General features: G+C 54.6%; 5 protein-coding genes across 5 annotated transcripts; 4 read left to right on the top strand and 1 right to left on the bottom strand.

The window, feature by feature from the left end:
- Nucleotides 1-846: 846 nt before the first annotated feature.
- Nucleotides 847-4,150, top strand: BBA_05083 (nuclear pore complex subunit Nup85; the record flags this gene model as incomplete). Its single annotated transcript, XM_008600180.1, has 2 exons — nt 847-3,198; nt 3,254-4,150. 2 exons carry the CDS (start codon nt 847-849, stop codon nt 4,148-4,150), a joined length of 3,249 nt encoding a protein of 1,082 aa, XP_008598402.1.
- A 775-nt stretch (nt 4,151-4,925) lies between these two features.
- On the top strand, nt 4,926-7,435 carry BBA_05082 (aconitate hydratase precursor; the record flags this gene model as incomplete). Its single annotated transcript, XM_008600179.1, has 2 exons — nt 4,926-4,970; nt 5,030-7,435. 2 exons carry the CDS (start codon nt 4,926-4,928, stop codon nt 7,433-7,435), a joined length of 2,451 nt encoding a protein of 816 aa, XP_008598401.1.
- Nucleotides 7,436-7,949: 514 nt separating this feature from the next.
- On the bottom strand, nt 7,950-9,812 carry BBA_05081 (uncharacterized protein; the record flags this gene model as incomplete). Its single annotated transcript, XM_008600178.1, has 1 exon — nt 7,950-9,812. One exon carries the CDS (start codon nt 9,810-9,812, stop codon nt 7,950-7,952), a length of 1,863 nt encoding a protein of 620 aa, XP_008598400.1.
- A 1,416-nt stretch (nt 9,813-11,228) lies between these two features.
- On the top strand, nt 11,229-13,833 carry BBA_05080 (protein kinase; the record flags this gene model as incomplete). The annotated part of the gene is made up of 7 exons (XM_008600177.1): nt 11,229-11,351; nt 11,404-11,541; nt 11,594-11,704; nt 11,753-11,899; nt 11,948-12,321; nt 12,371-12,665; nt 12,718-13,833. 7 exons carry the CDS (start codon nt 11,229-11,231, stop codon nt 13,831-13,833), a joined length of 2,304 nt encoding a protein of 767 aa, XP_008598399.1.
- A 1,486-nt stretch (nt 13,834-15,319) lies between these two features.
- Nucleotides 15,320-17,719, top strand: BBA_05079 (microtubule associated protein; the record flags this gene model as incomplete). The annotated part of the gene is made up of 3 exons (XM_008600176.1): nt 15,320-15,430; nt 15,496-15,757; nt 15,810-17,719. The coding sequence occupies 3 exons, from the start codon at nt 15,320-15,322 to the stop codon at nt 17,717-17,719; spliced, it is 2,283 nt and encodes a 760-aa protein (XP_008598398.1).
- Nucleotides 17,720-18,139: the final 420 nt, after the last annotated feature.

The following is an 18,139-nucleotide window of genomic DNA, read 5'->3' as shown; positions in this document are numbered from 1 at the left end:
TACCAGAATCCGCGGATACCCAGTTCAACGCATTGTAGGCTGGCAGAACCGCGCAAACACATTTGTTTTCGATGGGGACTCGGATTGGTTAGTGTAGGAGACTGTTCATGACTGTTCGTTTGAGAACCCTTCATCAAATCAGCAATTGCGGATAGTAGCGGCGGCTTCACATCGAAGTTGAGTTCCAACGTCTCGGCAGCTATTCCGTCTGAACAGTCAACTAGCGTGGTGACCACTCTTCTACGGCGTCAAACCTCTACAATTAACGCGAAAAATGAAGAGGTAGTTGGCGTGTTGGTAGGGGTTGCCATGGATCATCTACAATGGTGGTCAGCATTGTATTTTGCAAACTACCGGATGTCGGCCCTTACTTGTCAATTTTGTTAGCCCATTCCGTATTTGGTTTCTGTCGAACGAGAACGTGTCCAGTTTCTTGTGAAAGCGGCAAACGTGGTTACACATGAGGGCTGCGGAAAAAAACAACAGGATTTGGATATCAATAACAGAAGGTCACTCGCCAGCTCTGACCAATCAGAGCGCGTCGTAGCCAGCCTTGTACAGGTATTGCTGGGTAATCCGTACTCCTTTGGCCTCTTAATATTGGCCCACTTGTGCAGTTGCTAGCCAACCAGCCAGTATCCTCCAAGCTTTTTTTAGGCGCGCCACTCTAGCTAATTCACAAGCTTCTACTCAACTTTCTTGACTGTGATTGCTGCGATTCCCCTCACGCCCGGCACGTGTGAATCGACGTTGAAGACTCCGGCGTGCATCATCGAATATTCTTCAGTCTTTTCCTGCGCGTCTTCTCTCAGCCATTGTGCCCCTCCGTGACGCGCACTCGCAGCCATGGCGGGCCGCTTCATCGTCCCATCCAGCAGCCCTCCCAGCAGTGCGCCGTCGACGCCCGAAAGACGCGGCCATGGCACGCGTAGCTTTGGGGATCAACCTTCAATGACCCCTGCTTTCCAGCTGCCACCCTCATCTGCAGCTTCGACCACGCCTGCGGGAGCCCCTTCAGACGCTTTCCTGGGCAGCTCCATGATGCGCGGCCTGAGCAAGCCCAAGTTTGGCGGTTCTGGTCCCGGACGCAACGTGTTTGACCGAAGCGATGCCAGCAATGCCCCCTTGGGGCGTTCAATCAGAGGCCGTGAACTCGGGCCCTCTGGACTGAGTCGACAGTTCAATTTCGATGACGATGCTGAAGGCGAAGACATGGATGCCGAGGGCGAAGACGAGCTGCCTCCCCAGCCTGGTAGCCTCTTTCGCACTTCCCGCAAGAATGCATCTCAAGACTCCGGTGCCGACGCTGATGCTTACGACATGGAGGCCGAGATTGAACAATTTCTTTTGCAAGAGATGGAGAGTAAGCAGGACAAGGCGGACGAGGCCACGCCTGACGACGAGGAATCCGAGCTGGGAGACATGTTTCTCAACATGCGACACGACGATAGACCATACGGCCAGCCCATTATCGGTGAGGATCTCATCATGCTGAATACGCCTGCTGCCACCAAAAGGGTACGCAAAGAAGCCGAGGACATTTTCCGTCGATCATCTGTACACCTTGGCTCATCGACAAGGAAAACCGAGTTTCGATTCGGCACCATTGCGAGAGACTTTTACACGAGCCAAGACGCCGCGACTCTGACCGAGCCGACTGAGCTGATTGTCAAGAACGAGGAGCTGGTCAGCCGTCTCTACAACGACGGTGTTGGCGCCGAGGAAGATGTGGACGTGATGGATGATTCTCTCGCCACAATCTCGCACGACCTACTTCAACTCTGGGAGGATCACATAGAGACCCTTCCGCCACCCGAGGGAGAAGACTATGCATCTGTTGGTCCCGGCGTACAGGCCCAGCCATTCGAAAAGGCCATGTTTGTCGCCAATCTCATCCTTCGCATGCACCACACAAGGTCCAACCATGATGGGAAACATGAAAAAATTCCTCCTCTGCCAGAAACTCTCTTTCTGTGGATGCACGATAGTCACAATCTCTTCCCCGATCAGATTCGCGAGAGCAACCAATATAAGCCCAGCCCTGCATGTCACCACTTGTTTTGGCAAACCCTACGAAACAATTTGCTGCGAGGAAATGTTGCCCAGGCATCTGGGCTGCTGAGGAATGCTGGATGGGAGCATGTGCACAAGGGAACGCATGGTGAAAAGGCATATACGGGCAAAGCGCTTGACAATGTTCGGCGTTTTGCTGCAGCTACGTGTGAGATTCTAGATCAGTGCCCCGGCGCGTCCGGCGATTGGGATATATGGAACAGTGCCTGGACCCTGTTCCGTGTCCACGCCAAGGGCTCACTGGATAGACTGACTCTATTTGCAGAGGGTCGTGGTGTGCAGATGGACGCTTTTGAAGGAGGCTTCGATGATTCTGCTCAATACATGTCCACAATGGCAAAAGAGGCGTCCAGCCAGCTCCCATGGGATATCTACGAGCACCTGCAAATGGTGTATGGCATAGTCCTCGGTCAGCACGATGCCATATTGGAAACTGCCCAAGACTGGTGCGAGGCCACAGTGGGACTTTTCGGCTGGTGGGACGACAGCACACAGCGACGCAAGAATCTACGCATCACACAGAGCGGGTTCAACGCGCCGACAACGAGCCGGTTTGGTGCTTCGGATGATTACTTGGACCGCCTATCTGCCGCCTTTCACAAGGTGATACAGTCCGATTTGAATCCCAACACGATGGATCCCGTGGAGGTTGCTATTGCGTCCGCCTTCGAAGGCAACATCACAGCCGTCATTGGGTGCCTGAGAATATGGTCGCTGCCTGTAGCAAGCGCGTGTGCTGAGATTGCGTCGTTGGGCGAATGGCTACCGCGAGAGAAGCTATGGTCCGACTTGCCTGCAGATGGACTGGACATGGACGACCTAGCTCTGCTAGGAATCACACAGCCGTCCGACGATGAGAAGCAAGGAATCAAGGATACGACACTGGTCATTTATGCACGGGAACTGGCCGGCATTGAGCACTTGACACCGCAGCGAGACGGGTGGGAGGTAGCAATCGAGGTGCTGGGTCGCATGGATGTCCCGGAAAAGTCGGAACAGACTGTCAGCGAGCTTCTGCGGGACTTGCTCGTGACACTCGACCAGCACTCCAGCTCCACGGTGGACAAGATGTGGAGGATATTGAATGAGCTGGGCATGGTCAATTTTGCCGAAGAGACTGCCGAGGTAAGCACATTTAACTTGGCAGTGACGTGTGAAGGCAGAAACTAACTGGACGCAGACGTTTGCGGATATATTGGCCAAAGAATCTCATCGATATGGTGAAGCTCTATGGTACTTTGCGCTATCGCACAAGACAGAGCGAGTGCGTGAAGTGCTAGTTCTACTTACGTCCTATTCGCTAGTGTATTCGACAGTGTATCCGGCAGAGAAGGAGCTGGACAAGGACCTGAGGAATCTTCTGCGCAACCGTACAGAGACGCTAGAAACGAGAGCGACGCAGGATCTGGAGGCTGCACAACTGCTGGGCCGAATGCTGAGTGGCTACGCAACGCTTCGCAAGTTTTATGAACTACGAGACGAGTGTGCTTTGGTAGACGCATCGTCGTCCAAGGCCTTGTCGCTACGCAAGCAGGCTGCGTCAGCACTGGTGGCCGTCATATCTAGTGCGGATGATAATATCCGGGGCGGTCTATACGACGACACACGAGACGCCGTCGTCAGCGAAGATTTTCTGCTGGCTCTGCTGGGGGAAGCCACAGTATTCCTGGGTCAGAACCCCTCGACGGTGTCGTTGGAGCAGATTGACATTGTACTCAAGGCGATTGAAGACTTGGAGACGGTGGGCTCGCGCGTCTATGAATCGTGCGACGACTTCTTCAAGCTGGTGCTGGCGTCCGGCCAAGGGCTAAAGGGATCGACCCCGGCAGACCTGATGAGCAAGTCGACCAATGCACTGGGAGCGAGCAGCTACATGATGACGGGTAGCTCAATGCTGGCGAGCCAGCTACACAAGTCGGTAGCGGGGGCGGGCAAGGTTGAGAGGGGATGGGACTGGCGCAAGCAGTGGCATGCATCGACTAAGAGCGGCGAGGTGCTGCGTAAGCTGCGGCTGGGATTGGCGCGGGACCTGGCGGCGCTGTGGCTGGAGGACGCTGACGGAATGGCGGCGTTTTAATTTACATGTTAAGCGGCAATCATTTTTCGTTGCTTTTGGGTATAGAGACGGTGGTGTACAAACTCAGGAACGTGCTTGTGTCGTGTGATTGTGCTGTGGTCGTCATGTAAGATAGATGGACGCGATGCGGACTCGATGTATACGGACAATTAATGATTGGTAATATCAAGATTGGTGATGAGAGACGATTCATTATACTCGCGCCTGTAGGAATGTTTTGACTCGAAGTTATCACTTCCCAAGTACGTCCGCATGTTTCTGGAGTATGACGTGGTGAGCGAGGCCCGATTGCGGACTGTTTATACAGTGGGGCTGTAATAAAGAGCGCTGGTGGGCATTGCGCAAGCGCTAGAGCTGCAGAACATTGAAGCAGCCCGTGGCTGCAAATGGAGCAGGGTTTAGCATCCACTAATTCAGCATTGCCAAGAGGGAAAAATCCAAGACAGATAGTTAGCACCATTCTGAGAGTCATCAGAGTACGTCTGTATTATTTTTGTCTTGATTCAGGTGCGCCTCGGAAGACTACTGATACTGCCTCTTATATTCATCATGAGGACTGCACGTTCCTATTGCTGACTGCAGCTCCCCAAGCCGTCGCTCTGGCCAATCACAGGGCATTAATTTCCAAAATAGCCCCCAGACCCTCTATAACCAGTGCTGCTCTTGCCATCTGCCCCACTCCGACCACGCAGCCGAGCAACCGGGGCAAAACTAAAAAGCCCCCAGTGTCTTTTCTGTGTGAATCACCTTGAACCCAAAAAAGTTCATCGCAAAGATGGCTCCAATGGCAATGGCTGGCCGCCGTGGAGGTTCCATGACGGTATGTAACTCTTTTACTTTCGTTTTCTTTGCGCTGATGCATCAAAACTAACTCTATAGTCTCTTGTCCGCTCTGCTGTGCTGCGCTCCGGCTCCGGAGCCTCTCTACAACTCACCAGCCGACTCACCACCACCACCACCTCCCGCGCCCTTTCGACGGCCACGTCGCTGCCGCCCACCTACGAGCGCCTCTTCAACAAGTACACGGAGGTCCGTCGCGTGCTCGGTGCCCAGCGCTTGACCCTTGCCGAGAAGATTCTCTACAGTCACCTGCACAATGTCGAGGAGTCGCTGCTCACGGGCACGAACAATGGCCGCAGCGTGCGCGGCACCGCCAATTTACGCCTCAAGCCGGACCGCGTCAACATGCAAGACGCTTCGGCTCAGATGGCACTGCTGCAGTTCATGTCGTGCAACCTCGAGAGGCCCGCCATCCCCGCGAGCATTCACTGCGACCATCTGATTGTCGGGTCCAAGGGCGCCGAGGACGACCTGACCTCGGGCGTCCAGACCAACAAGGAGGTGTTTGACTTTCTAGAGTCGGCGGCGCGCAAATTCGGCATGGACTTTTGGCCGCCGGGCGCGGGCATCATTCACCAGACGGTGCTGGAGAACTACGCACTGCCGGGTCTGATGATGCTCGGCACCGACAGCCACAGCCCCAACGCGGGCGGCCTCACCACGGTCACGATTGGTGTGGGCGGCGCTGACGCGGTCGAGGCCATGGTGGGTGCGCCGTGGGAGCTCAAGGCCCCCAAGATTCTCGGCGTCGAGCTGAAGGGCGCGCTGAGCAGCTGGGCCTCGCCCAAGGACATTATCCTGCGGCTCGCCGGCGAGCTGACGGTCCGCGGCGGCACCGGCTACATTGTCGAGTATTTTGGGTCCGGCGTCGATTCGCTCAGCTGCACCGGCATGGCCACCATCTGCAACATGGGCGCCGAGGTCGGCGCGACAACGTCCATCTTTCCCTACACGCAGGCGTCGGCGCGGTACCTGGCGTCGACGCGCCGCGCGCAGGCCATTGCCAACATTGACGCGCTGCAGGCGTTTCCCGGCGCCGGCACGTCGGCGGACGCGCGATTCCGGTTTCAGGCCGACGACGGCGCCGAGTATGACGAGCGCATCACGATTGACCTGTCGGCGCTGGAGCCGCACATCAACGGCCCGTTCACGCCGGACCTGGCCACGCCGCTGTCCAAGTTCAAGGACACAGTCCGGGACCAGCAGTGGCCCGAGGCGCTCTCGGCGGGCCTGATTGGCAGCTGCACGAATTCCTCGTACGAGGACATGACGCGTGTCGAGTCGCTCCTCAAGGAGGCGGCCGCCGCGGGGCTCAAGCCCGTTGCCGACTTTTACATCACCCCCGGCAGCGAGCAGATTCGCGCGACGCTCGAGCGCGACGGCACGCTCGAGGCCTTTGAGGGCGCGGGCGGCGTGCTGCTGTCGAATGCGTGCGGGCCGTGTATCGGCCAGTGGCAGCGACAGGACGGCGTGAGCAAGGGCACGCCCAACGCCATCCTGACGTCGTACAACCGCAACTTTCGCGGCCGCAACGACGGGAACCCGGAAACCATGAACTTTCTCGCCTCCCCCGAGATTGTCACCGCCATGGCCTTTGCCGGCGCCACCACCTTCAACCCCGTCACCGACACCCTCAAGACGCCCGACGGCCGCGACTTTAAGTTCTCGCCGCCTCGTGGTAAAGAGGGCCCCGAGACGCCGTTTGAGTCTGGCGTCGCCTCCCTCGGCGTGCTCTCCCAGCCCGCTGATCCCAATGTGCCCGTCGCCATTGCGCCCACGTCCGAGCGTCTCGCTTTTCTCGAGCCCTTCCCCGCGTTCCCCGCCTCGGACCTCACCGGCCTGCGCGTGCTCGTCAAAATCACCGGCAAGTGCACCACCGACACCATCTCCGCCGCCGGGCCTTGGCTCAAGTACAAGGGCCACCTGCCCAACATCTCCACCAACACGCTCAACACGGCCGTCAACGCCGAGACGGGCGAGGTCAATGCCGCGTACGACCTCGACGGGTCCCGCGACACCATCCCCGCGCTCGCAGCGCGCTGGAAGGCCCGCGGCCAGGACTGGCTCGTCGTCGCCGAGCACAACTACGGCGAGGGCTCGGCGCGCGAGCACGCCGCCCTGCAGCCGCGCTACCTGGGCGCCCGCGTCGTCCTGACCAAGTCGTTTGCGCGCATCCACGAGACCAACCTCAAGAAGCAGGGCGTCGTGCCGCTGACGTTTGCGCGCGAGGCCGACTATGACCGCATCGGCGCCGGCGACGAGGTCGCGACCGTGGGGCTGTACGAGATGCTGCGCAACGGCGGCGCCGGCGAGGTGCAGCTGCGGGTCACCAAGAAGGAGACGGGCGAGGAGATTTTGATCCCGACAAAGCACGCAGTGAGCAAGGACCAGGCAGGGTTTATTCTGGCGGGCAGTGCGCTGAATCTGTTGTCCAAGGGCGTATAAGAGGAAGAAGAGCAAAATGAAGTGGGTTGAAATCATTTGATGGAGTCGGCATGCTATAATTTTAGTCGTTTTTTATGTTTGGAGTCTATGTTTTCTTCTTTTCCCTGTCTCAATCTAGTATCTTGGATATTTTATTCCGCATCTACAAAAGTTTAGCCTTGAAAGCTGTCAGAATGATCAAGTTGCATATACTGATCCACGTCCCAAATACCGTACATCACTGCAGTCCTGGTGCTCAAGTTTTATAAACATCTCTCGCACATGGAGGTTCGTGCTTTAGGTTCGTGCTTGGTCATGGTACTGGTAGGGATTCGCTAAGCTATGCTACCGTAGGGCCATTATTTCCAGTGCAACCCACGTACTGTTTGTGTACAAATGCTCTTGTTGCTAGAAATGGCAAGATTTCGAATCTCATAAACAGTTCTGTGTCCCAGATCATGAAACCTCGAACCCCATTTACACTTGCACAAAAACGAAACCAAAAAGAAATATAAAAAAACGGCGTCGTCCAGGACTATTTTTCTGCTTCCCTCAATATGTCCTGATAATGCTGCCACGCCCTCTGTGTCCTGTATTCCACACCGCGGTGCAATGCCGCATCCTCCTCCCTCATGCTGCGCATCCACGCGCACGCCCTAGCCCAGCCGGGGTTGTTGCGCACATCAGTCGGCAGCTGGTCCTCTGACACGTCGCCAAAGTCCATTACACGCTTGTAGCTGGCGGGCAGGGGGTCTTGCCGTGTCTGACGGCCTCTCGGCTGTGCGCGACGCTTCGCTTCCTCCTCCTGCTGCGTGGTGCAGAGCCAGCGCATGCGCTCCGCCGCCTTGCCAAACCACTGCTTGCGCCTTGGCCGTTTGCGAATCTCCAGCGTCTTGTCTTTCCACCATTTATCTGACCGCTCCACAGGTCCGTGGATCGCCGGGTTGGCTGAGACAAAGACCCTGTCGTCGTGGGGGAACGCGTTCGTCGCTGCAGGGCCCGCGCTTGATGTCATTGGGGGGCGGGAAATAGCAAGGCCTGGTGGTGGTTGTGTTTCGCTCTGACAGTATATCATGGCATCAAAGGCATCAGAGTCGAATCTCTTGGGCTGTCCTCTTATCGCGGCGAATTGCCTCGGCGCTCGTGTAGGTTGGTTTACGACAGCAGAGTCGGTCTTGTCACTGCTTTCACTAAATTTACGTTTGTTGCTGACATGAGTCCTGCGCAAGACAGCTACCGCGACGTTATTCTTCGGTGGCTCATTCTCGGCGCTTGCATTGCATTTGTCAAACAAAGGGGAAGGGGCTTGTGTTGTTTCCGGTGAGCAAATATCTTCCACCGAAGTTGCGCGGGGTTCTGAAATCGGCATATCGTAAGACGACTCGTCTTCGGCGCTTGCATTGTTTTTGTCGATGGAAGTAGCCCGGGGGCTTCTCGGTGAGCATATGTCGTCTATCGATATTCCGCGGGGCTTCGAGGTTGGCATATCGAAAGACGACTCTTCAAGAGCTTGACTGCGTATAGGTGAGCAGGCATTGGAATGACGCTGGTCTTCTTCATCGCTGCTGTCGATGTATATGGGTTCTCGGCTCGTACCAATTCGACTCGCACCAGTGTCTGAGACAGAAACTTGTGTTGGTAGCTTTTTCGGCGTTGAGGGTGGCTCTTTTTTTTCGGCTGGCGGCGCGAGGCCACGCGTATAACCGCTCGTGGAACTCCCGACTTTGTACAAGTCCGGCGGCGCATCTATCATGTCCCACCGTTTCTTGGTAGTAGGCGAATCAGTAGTGGCGGCCGCGTCACTCTCGTCAGACGACAGAGTCAAATTTGTCAAGTCGAAGGAGCGGGGCGCACTGGTGACGCCGACGGCGCCTACATGTATAGTAGTGATGTCCCTCATCACCCTTATCTCGTATTCTGCTTCGCCAGTTATGACGGCATTTGGAACAGTGTTTTGTGGAGTATGGTTTGGAGTAGTACGGTTTGGCGAGTGTGAGTTTGATGCGTTTGCAGACATACGCAAAGGTGACTTGATGCCTTGATCGTCTCCAGCTGTTTGCCTGCCAGCTGCCTGCCGTTGACTTGGATCAGTTGGGCTCCCCGCCGGAGGCGCAACGATTTCATGCTCCAGTATTGCGTTCGTCGACTTGTCTAAATTGTCAGGAAAAGCAGGCAAATGTGGCAGCCGGCGCCGAGTTTGGGAGCTAAGAGGTTTTGTGTGGAATGAAAACTGTCGTTGAGTTCTTTTCGCAGTCCATTTCGGACTTTGGACCCTGCTGCCAGCATTTTTGCTAGACGTAGCGAGTGTGCGAGTCTTTGTTGGTCCGGTCCCCTCGCTGCTACGGCTGGGTGTTGAGGACTTTGGCCCAGGCCGTTGCGGGGCGGCATGAAGATTCATGATGAGTCCAGAAGTCGAGTCTGGGTGCAGTCTTCAGGGCTCAAAGTCCGCCTATCCTGGTGAGTCCCGAACATATCATGACTGCCTCAGTGTGACAACACTTGAGCCACCCCGGACAGGTAATCGCTCTCAGTGTCCCGCGAGCTGGACATGAGGGTTATCTAGCAGTATTATGTCAGCGTGTGTTTCAAGTTGAATATAGCGAATAGAAAGCACAATGAGAGTTCCTCGTCAGATCTTTTCAGTTAATTTGCAACTTCAAACTTGGAACGCAACGGTTCCTGTGTCCCTAAACTGCGACTAGGCAGTGGCTTGTCTGCCACGGCCTTTGGCCTGGATCAGTTGAGCAGCAATGACCAAGGCTCCAAAAAGTGGTAGGGTCAGGCTTTGTTGTACGCCAGTCAGGAACGGCAAAGACGGTGAGAGAGTCTCTGCGGCTACACCTGAATGGGGGGCATGTGTCTAGCCGCCCGATAAAGGGCAGCGAAACGGTTGGGTGGCACAGGCCCCAGTTGGTTTCGTTCGGTCAGACCTTTTACCATTGGGCATCATTCGAGTCTCGAAAAGTGTAGAAAGGAAGATTGAAAAATGAAATGACAGACCGTGGGTGACAGCAGTCGGCTGAGGCAGAGGACGCGCATGGATGCTCTTTATTAGCAGCGAGGTCCTGAGGTAGTCGAGGAACGAAATCAGTATGCTGGGAAGTCGGGTCTTGAAATTGGTCCGAATATATATAGAGCCAACGCGAGCCTGCTCCATCCAGCGCAACAAGGCTCGCAAATGGAGCCAGCAGGCTGGGCGGCCAATTGCATCGATTCTATTCGTAGGCGAATCCTGTTCTTGCGGCTGGCGGCACGAGGTGCATTGGGCTGCCACAGGAGACCGCCTTCCAAAGTCGGGCGAGAATATCAACGAATCTCAAGTCAGTGATGAAAAGGAAGGAAAGTCATCTAAGCCCGTTTGCAGGCCCATTCACGGCCAATGTAGAGCAATGTAAAGCGCCCCACAGTGGACGGAGGGCCAAGGTCAACAGCACCAAAGACTGCTATAATCTCGTAGCTTGGAGAACGTGCATCAACATCTAGAACAGCCTACGCACCATGATATTTACAGGAAAAACATGACATAATTCGCTTCGAAAGGTCGTAATATGACAATTCAGTAAACCAGCCTCGCAACACAGCTGCCTTTGAAAGCAGTTGCCCACCTACTTTGCTTAAACCAGCGCGCATCCAATTCCACGTGCTAGCGCGGGGCACTTGACACCATGTCTTCATGGTATCTACCCTCTAAATATATGCCAACACGCAGAAATATATCCAACTTCGCAACCACCTTACTGAATGCGCCCCTCGCCATATTTTTCGCCTGCCGATAATTCCATCCTCTTCTACAACTGCCCAAGGTCTGCAAGCCATGGACTTTCTCAAGTCGGCCGTGGCCTCGGCCATGGCCAAAGGGCCGCCCTTTCCATACAGCTTTGGCGATAGGGTCGACGTTGACGAGTCCATCTGGACATTATGCAATGGCACCAAGAGGGTAATCTGCGCCGCGCGACGAATGCTGTGAATAATCACTGACCGACTTTCAGGAAGACGGCTCCAACTGCAGCATCTTTTCCTTCGACATTACCGCCCACAGAGGTCTCCTGCCCCTCGCCCGAAACGCCCTGCGAAAGCTTCGCACCATCCGCCACCCTGGTGTAATCAAGGTCCTCGATACGGTGGAGGTCGGTATCCTTAGTTCCGGCACGAGTTCTACCTGGCCTAACACCAGAATAGACAGAAACATACATCTACATCGCCACCGAGAGAGTTGTGCCCCTGCGATGGCACGTCCGACGAAAATCCCTTAGCCCAGAAACAATAAAATGGGGCTTGCACAGCATTGCGGTACGAAACAATCCCGAAAATGACAAGACATACTCTAATATCAGATAGCGTACTCTCAAATTCATCAACTCTGACGCCTCCTCCATCCATGGCTGTGTCAAGGTCGGATCCGTATATACTTCTGAAAGTGGCGAGTGGAAACTTGGTGGCTTTGAGATCCTCAGCAGCGTCAAGGACGATGAATCAACTATATATGTCAGTAATTTCGTTACAGATAGCGGCTCATCATACTGACTCAATCAGACTTATGGGAGCCTTGCTCCTGACTCTGCTCGATACTCGCCTCCAGAAGTCGTACAAAGTGGCTGGGAGGTCATCAAGAAGAACCCTCACTCGGCCGTCGACGCCTTCAACTTTGGTGTGCTAATATACGAGGTATTCAATGGCGACTACAACGGCCGAGACAATGCTGGACAGACTCGCGGCGTTCCACCCACGATGCACTCTAGTTACAAGCGACTATGTAACGCGAATCCAAAAGCTCGCATTTCCGTCTCGGCATTCCTCGATCAGGGAAGCCGTCGCGACGCCTTTTTCGACACACCGCTCATCAAACTCACAGAGGGTATCGAAAACCTGGGCATAAAATCCGAAGAAGAACGCGAGCAATTTTTGGAGTATGTGCCCACTGTCTTAGCTCAATTTCGGATACTAACAATGGCAAAGCGACTTGGAGCAAGTATCAGATGACTTTCCCGAGGACTTTTTCATCATGAAGGTCCTGCCGGAGCTAATGAAATCGGTCGAGTTTGGTGGTGGTGGACCCAAGGCCATTAGTGTTGTGCTCAAGATTGCCTCCAAACTGTCGCAGGACGACTTTGAGACTAAGTTGATTCCCTTCATTGTCAGGATCTTTGGCAATCCTGACCGTGCCATTCGAGTTTGTCTGCTGGACAGCCTGCCTCTGATCATTGACCAATTGCCTCAAAAAATTGTCAATGATAAAATCTTTCCACAAATTGTAGGTGTCGTTGTAACATCTATATGTCTTGCTTTACACTAATAGCTTCTAGGTCGCTGGCTTCACAGACGCCGCCCCCATCGTTCGAAAGCAGACGCTCAAGTCAGTTTTGGTATTAATCACAAAGCTCTCGGATCGCACAATTAATGGCGAGCTACTCAAACACCTTGCCAAGACTGCCAATGACGAACAAGCCGGAATTCGCACCAACACGACAATTTGCTTGGGCAAGATCGCCAAGCATCTCGGAACGGGGTCAAGATCCAAGGTCCTCATTGCCGCCTTTACACGATCGATGCGAGACCCATTTGTTCATGCACGCAATGCTGCATTGATGGCTTTGGCAGCAACATCGGAATACTTCACAGAAGAAGACTGCGCAACACGCATTCTCCCTGCGCTCTGCCCTCTGCTCATTGACAAGGAGAAACTTGTCCGTGACCAGGCAACCCGCGCCATGGACTCGTATGTGGCCAAGATCAAAAAGGCAGCATCAAATATGCCGGACACTGTGCTACCGCCAGCACAGGCTGGGGACGGCCAGGCTGCTCGCATGAGCACACCGCAACCGAGCGCTGGTTCTCAGGGCTGGACTGGCTGGGCCATATCGTCGTTTACGAACAAACTATCGACGGCCGCGGGCGATATGCAGACCACCAATGGGTCAGCCCCCACACCGAAAGCATCGGCTTCTCCCACCGCGGATGCCCGCAAGTCAAGGTCGTCAGCGTCCACACTACACAGGCAAGCGCTTGCATCACCACCGGCTTCTACCGCAGCGCCATCTCCCACGCCTAGCGCTGTAGCGGAAGAATTCTACGGCAACGGGGCCGACGATGACGCGGGCGGCTGGGGCGACATGGACGACATGGATGAGGAGGATGGATGGGGTAAGGCTTTGGACGAGCCATCAGCAATTTCGGCGCCCGCGACGGCGTCGGCGACACCGTTTGACGAGGGTGAGCCCGACTTTGCAGGGTGGCTTACAGCGCAATCGCAGAAAAAGACGGCCTCGAAGCCGTTGCCCAAGGGGCTAGCGAAGACGGGCTCTGCGGCGAAGAGAGCGCCCGCAAAGCCGGCGGCAAAGGCGAAGCCAGTGGTGGCGAAGAAAATTGACCTGGCGCCGAAAATCGAAGACGATGACGAAGGTTGGGGGGACGGTTGGTAGACGCGAGAGCTGTATGATAATTCAATACTATAATACATACCGCTCTTGCAGAGCTTTTTGCCTCGGCTGGTTTCACAGCTCTCCGGGTCCGCATTTTGACACGGATATCTGTCGGATCAATAGCCAGCTGATAATCTAGGCAAGTTCTCTGTAGAGAAAGCGGCCCAAATCATTCTTCTTTAACAGTATTCGTTTTCAAGAGCACCATGTGTGCAACATTCCTCTGGATTGCATCACACACTCGTCTATGGAGTAACGGCCCTGCCTTGTGCGACTCCCTTTACGGGTCTATCCAAGTCTAACTTTTCTTCGATGGCGGTCTAGTGTGTGTTCAAGGTATGAGAGATGAGCTGCTTGATGCAGGTCGCCTGCATGAGCGGCCATTGCACATAATTAGTGACAAGTACCCTGCAGCTCATAACAGATGGGCGAGTCGCATTCTAGTGGCTTGCAACTTCGTGCAAAACGTGTCATGTGAACATGAGTTGCTGCTCATATGGCAGCTCACTGCAGAGGACATAAAAATATTGCTTTGTTCCTGCTTTTGCGACGGTCATGCATTCGCATAGGCGGGTGGTATGATAATTAAGTTGCTGGCAAAGTTGAAATGATAACAACAGCGCTACCGAATAACAAGCTCAACTAGAAGCAACGCGGGGTGGAAAAGCATGGTGCCACTCCCGTTGATTACGGCACAGAAAACAAAGCTAGATAATAAGGTTCGGCAAGTAAAGCAAACGTACAAGTCAACGGAAGAAGTTGAGCAAGTCTTGCAGGCCAATCAGTGATAGTTACTACCGAGACCTTTGTCGAGTCTGAAACTGCCGCTAGTCCTCTTTAAGAGCGTGTTATCGATGAGGGTTGCCGTGGTTGCCGTGACAACGAAGGACACGGGAACGATCGACCAAACCGCTAAACAGTGGACGAGGAGGAGTAAATACAGAGGGAGAGCAACTGCACAAGCCACTTGACAAGCTCAATCGTGTTTTGTCGGAGGTATCTAGGTACCTAGGTACAGGATATTCATAGGTCGCGAGCAAACACAGCTTCGTCCTTTCAGATATCACTTTCCCGTCTCACAGCCGCACATTTCACGTCGCTCAACATTTCCATCACGACGTGGAATGACTGACCTCTAGGTTTTCGAGTTCTTCTCTACCTACAGCGCATGGTACGATGCTCTGATCATTTACCATCTTCTTCTTCTTTTCTTTTCCCAATCTTTTCACTTAACCTCCGTCCCCTCTTTGCTTCCGCCATCGCAACATCTATCCCATCATTGTAAACAACAGCATTCCAGTCGTCCCCCCTCACCACCCGACCGACTTTAGCCCACGTTTCATTTTCTTTTCAAACAATCAAAGTCTCGCATATCGGCGACTCCTCGGATCAGAGATTTCTTTTCTTCTTTCCGCCCACAACTCGCCGCTGATATTACGCAACGTTGCCTCTGCCCACCGCGCACGCGCACAACGCTCCGCACACCATGGATACTAGCTACTTGGCCCAACAGGTCAATAGCAGTATTGGCCAGCTGCACAGCCTGTTTGACGAGATTGGCGTCGCCACGCATGAGCGCCAGGCACGCGAGTCAGAGGTAGGCATCTTGGTTTGCGCGACTCCTGCTGGGAAGCGGCCGTGTGCTAATCCCTTCTGCGACAGCTCTTCTCGGCTCTTTCCGAGGCCCTCAACAACCAAGTCCGGCTCGTCAATTCCGAAAAGAAGGAAATGATTGACGAAGCAAAGACCATTATTACCAGAATTCGCGAAATGGAGACTTCGCTTGACGACTCCAAGGGCCGACGGGACTATGACAGCGACGACATCACAATAACTTATCCCCTCAATCACTGCCTGCAAACCCTGAGGGAAAAGCAGACTCATATTGCTCGCCTGCATAGGGAGCGCTTCGAGCAAATAAAGAGTATGTTGGAATCTCAATTTCAGAGGCTAGAACTTTTGCTAAAATATTACAGAGCTCGTTCAAGCACTCGAGTCGTACTCGTCGCATCTTGAGCCCACCTTTGTCCAGATTGCACTACCACCCACAGGCCCAAACCAAACCATCCCGACCAATTTTGACCTCTCCCCTTCCTACGTCGACAGACTTGACCGCGAATTTACTCGCGTCTATGATGAATACACGCGCCGAATCGCCTCGGTCCAGTCGCTAGCCGACACCATCATTAAGCTGTGGGCCGAGCTTGGCACGCCCCAAGCCCAGCAAGAGGGCGCCATTGTCAAATACTACCGCGAGGCGCCGGAGCAGCTGGGTCTCCATGCCGAGGATATTAAGCGACTTCAGTCCAAGAAAGATCGCCTTGCCGACGAAAAGAAGAATCGCGAGAAGAAACTGCGCGATCTCAAGGCAGCCGTTGAGGCGCTCTGGACAAAATTGGGCATCGACGAAGCTGAAACCAAAGCGTTTGCCAACGCCAACCGTGGGTGCGGCCTGCGCCAAATCAATGAGTTTGAGGACGAGCTGGCTCGATTGAATGAAATGAAGCGCCAAAACCTGCACCTGTTTGTCGAAGACTCGCGCGTCCAATTACAAGCGCTGTGGGACGCCCTGTACTTTTCGGAAGACGAGATGCTTGAATTTACGCCAGCCTTTTCTGACGTCTACAGCGATGCTCTTCTCGAGGCGCACGAGCGCGAGATTGCCCGATTGGAGGCTCTCAGGGAGCAGCGGGCTCCTGTGCTGGCTCTAGTGGACCGACACAAGAGTCTGATCAAGGAGCGCGATGAACTGGCCACTTCGAGCCAGGATGCGTCCCGACTCATGCTACGCGGGCAAAAGGGCGAAAAGCGTGATCCCGGTAAGCTGTTACGCGAGGAGAAGTCGAGGAAGCGCATTGCCAAAGAGCTTCCCAAGGTTGCTGCCGAAGTCGTTAAGATGCTGGAACGGTGGGAGGACGAATATGGCCGCCCATTCCTTGTGTTTGGCGAAAGATACCTGGACGAGTGCGAAGACAGTGGCCCCAACAAGGCTGTGCCAACAACCCGCTCCAAGACACCAGCCGGCGCACCGCCGTCTACCGCCAAGATGCCCAAATCTGGACACAAGGGCAACATTGCCAAGTCGATACCGCCTCGGACAATGACAAAGACTCCCACGGCCACGGGGCCCAGGAAGGCTCCTACAACAATTCAGTCTGCTGTGGCCAGAACCGCCAGTCCGACTCGTACCGGCCGCGAAAGCCCGACTCGGACCGGCCGTAATAGCCCATCGCGAATTCCTGCCCGCGCACCGCTTTCCAATTTGAAGCACGGCAACAACTCTCCCGAAAGACCGCGACCGGATTCTCGCAGCGAGACGCTGCGTAACGGTGCACCGATGAGAGCGCCACCCCCTAAGATGCGCGACCTCAAGTCTGTGCCAGAGCTGCAAACACCGTCGAATCCCTACAAGGGCGCAGGTCTAGGGCCGAATATTGCTCGCGACATTGATCCGGAAGACGTGTACGACGAGAGATGGCAGACGTCAAGAGACCGGTACGGCTCTCAAGGGTCGCAAGAGCGCTCCGACTACGGCGATGACCGATACGCCACCATTAGAGCTGGGCACTACGGCTACACGCCTGAGGGACCGCCGCGGCACGTCTCGAACACATCGTCAGCGGCGATTTCGGGGTCTGAGAATTGGGAAACGTACGACGATAACAGCGAGCCGGAACCCGATGCTTCAGACGCCTACTACGCTAAGCTGCGGGCGGCGCGGTGCAAACGTCAAGAGCCCGAGTACAGCCACGGCGCAGTGCCGGCTCAGCCGAAGCGTTTACGCGGGATACCGCCGCCGATAGGCTACACGGGGCCGGTGATGATTGACGAAGACGGAAACCGTATCGTTTCCGGCAGCGAATGGGGTGACTCGGACGTGTTTTGATAAGCGAAAAGGATGTATTCGGCACACTGCTTCAAATGAGATATGCACGGCATGACACGAACCGTATGCATCTCACGACATGATCTTTTTCTGGCCTGGAAACGTTGTACAGCTACTTTCTCATGCCCCTCACTCTGGTACATTCTTGTTGACTTTGTTGTTTATTCGGCTACTACGTACTGGGCTACGTATACATATTCTTGGTCTATTTTGTTTTTGCCAAAGCCGTCTCTCACGGCGGCGAGGTTCTGTTGTATCTATCGCGGTTCTCTGCTCTCCATATTGGAAGCCTGGAAACGTCTCTTGGTTGGAAGATGGCGACTGCCATTGATTTGTGAATACTCTGTACTGTTGGAAAGGAGTGAAGAAAATAAAGGAAGAGGTCGAGACAAAAGCCACCGCTATATGGATAAGTGGCAA

Source organism: Beauveria bassiana (genome assembly GCF_000280675.1).
Source record: "Beauveria bassiana ARSEF 2860 unplaced genomic scaffold BBA_S00012, whole genome shotgun sequence".
Taxonomy (NCBI): domain Eukaryota; kingdom Fungi; phylum Ascomycota; class Sordariomycetes; order Hypocreales; family Cordycipitaceae; genus Beauveria; species Beauveria bassiana.
This window is presented reverse-complemented; position numbering and strand designations above follow the sequence as displayed.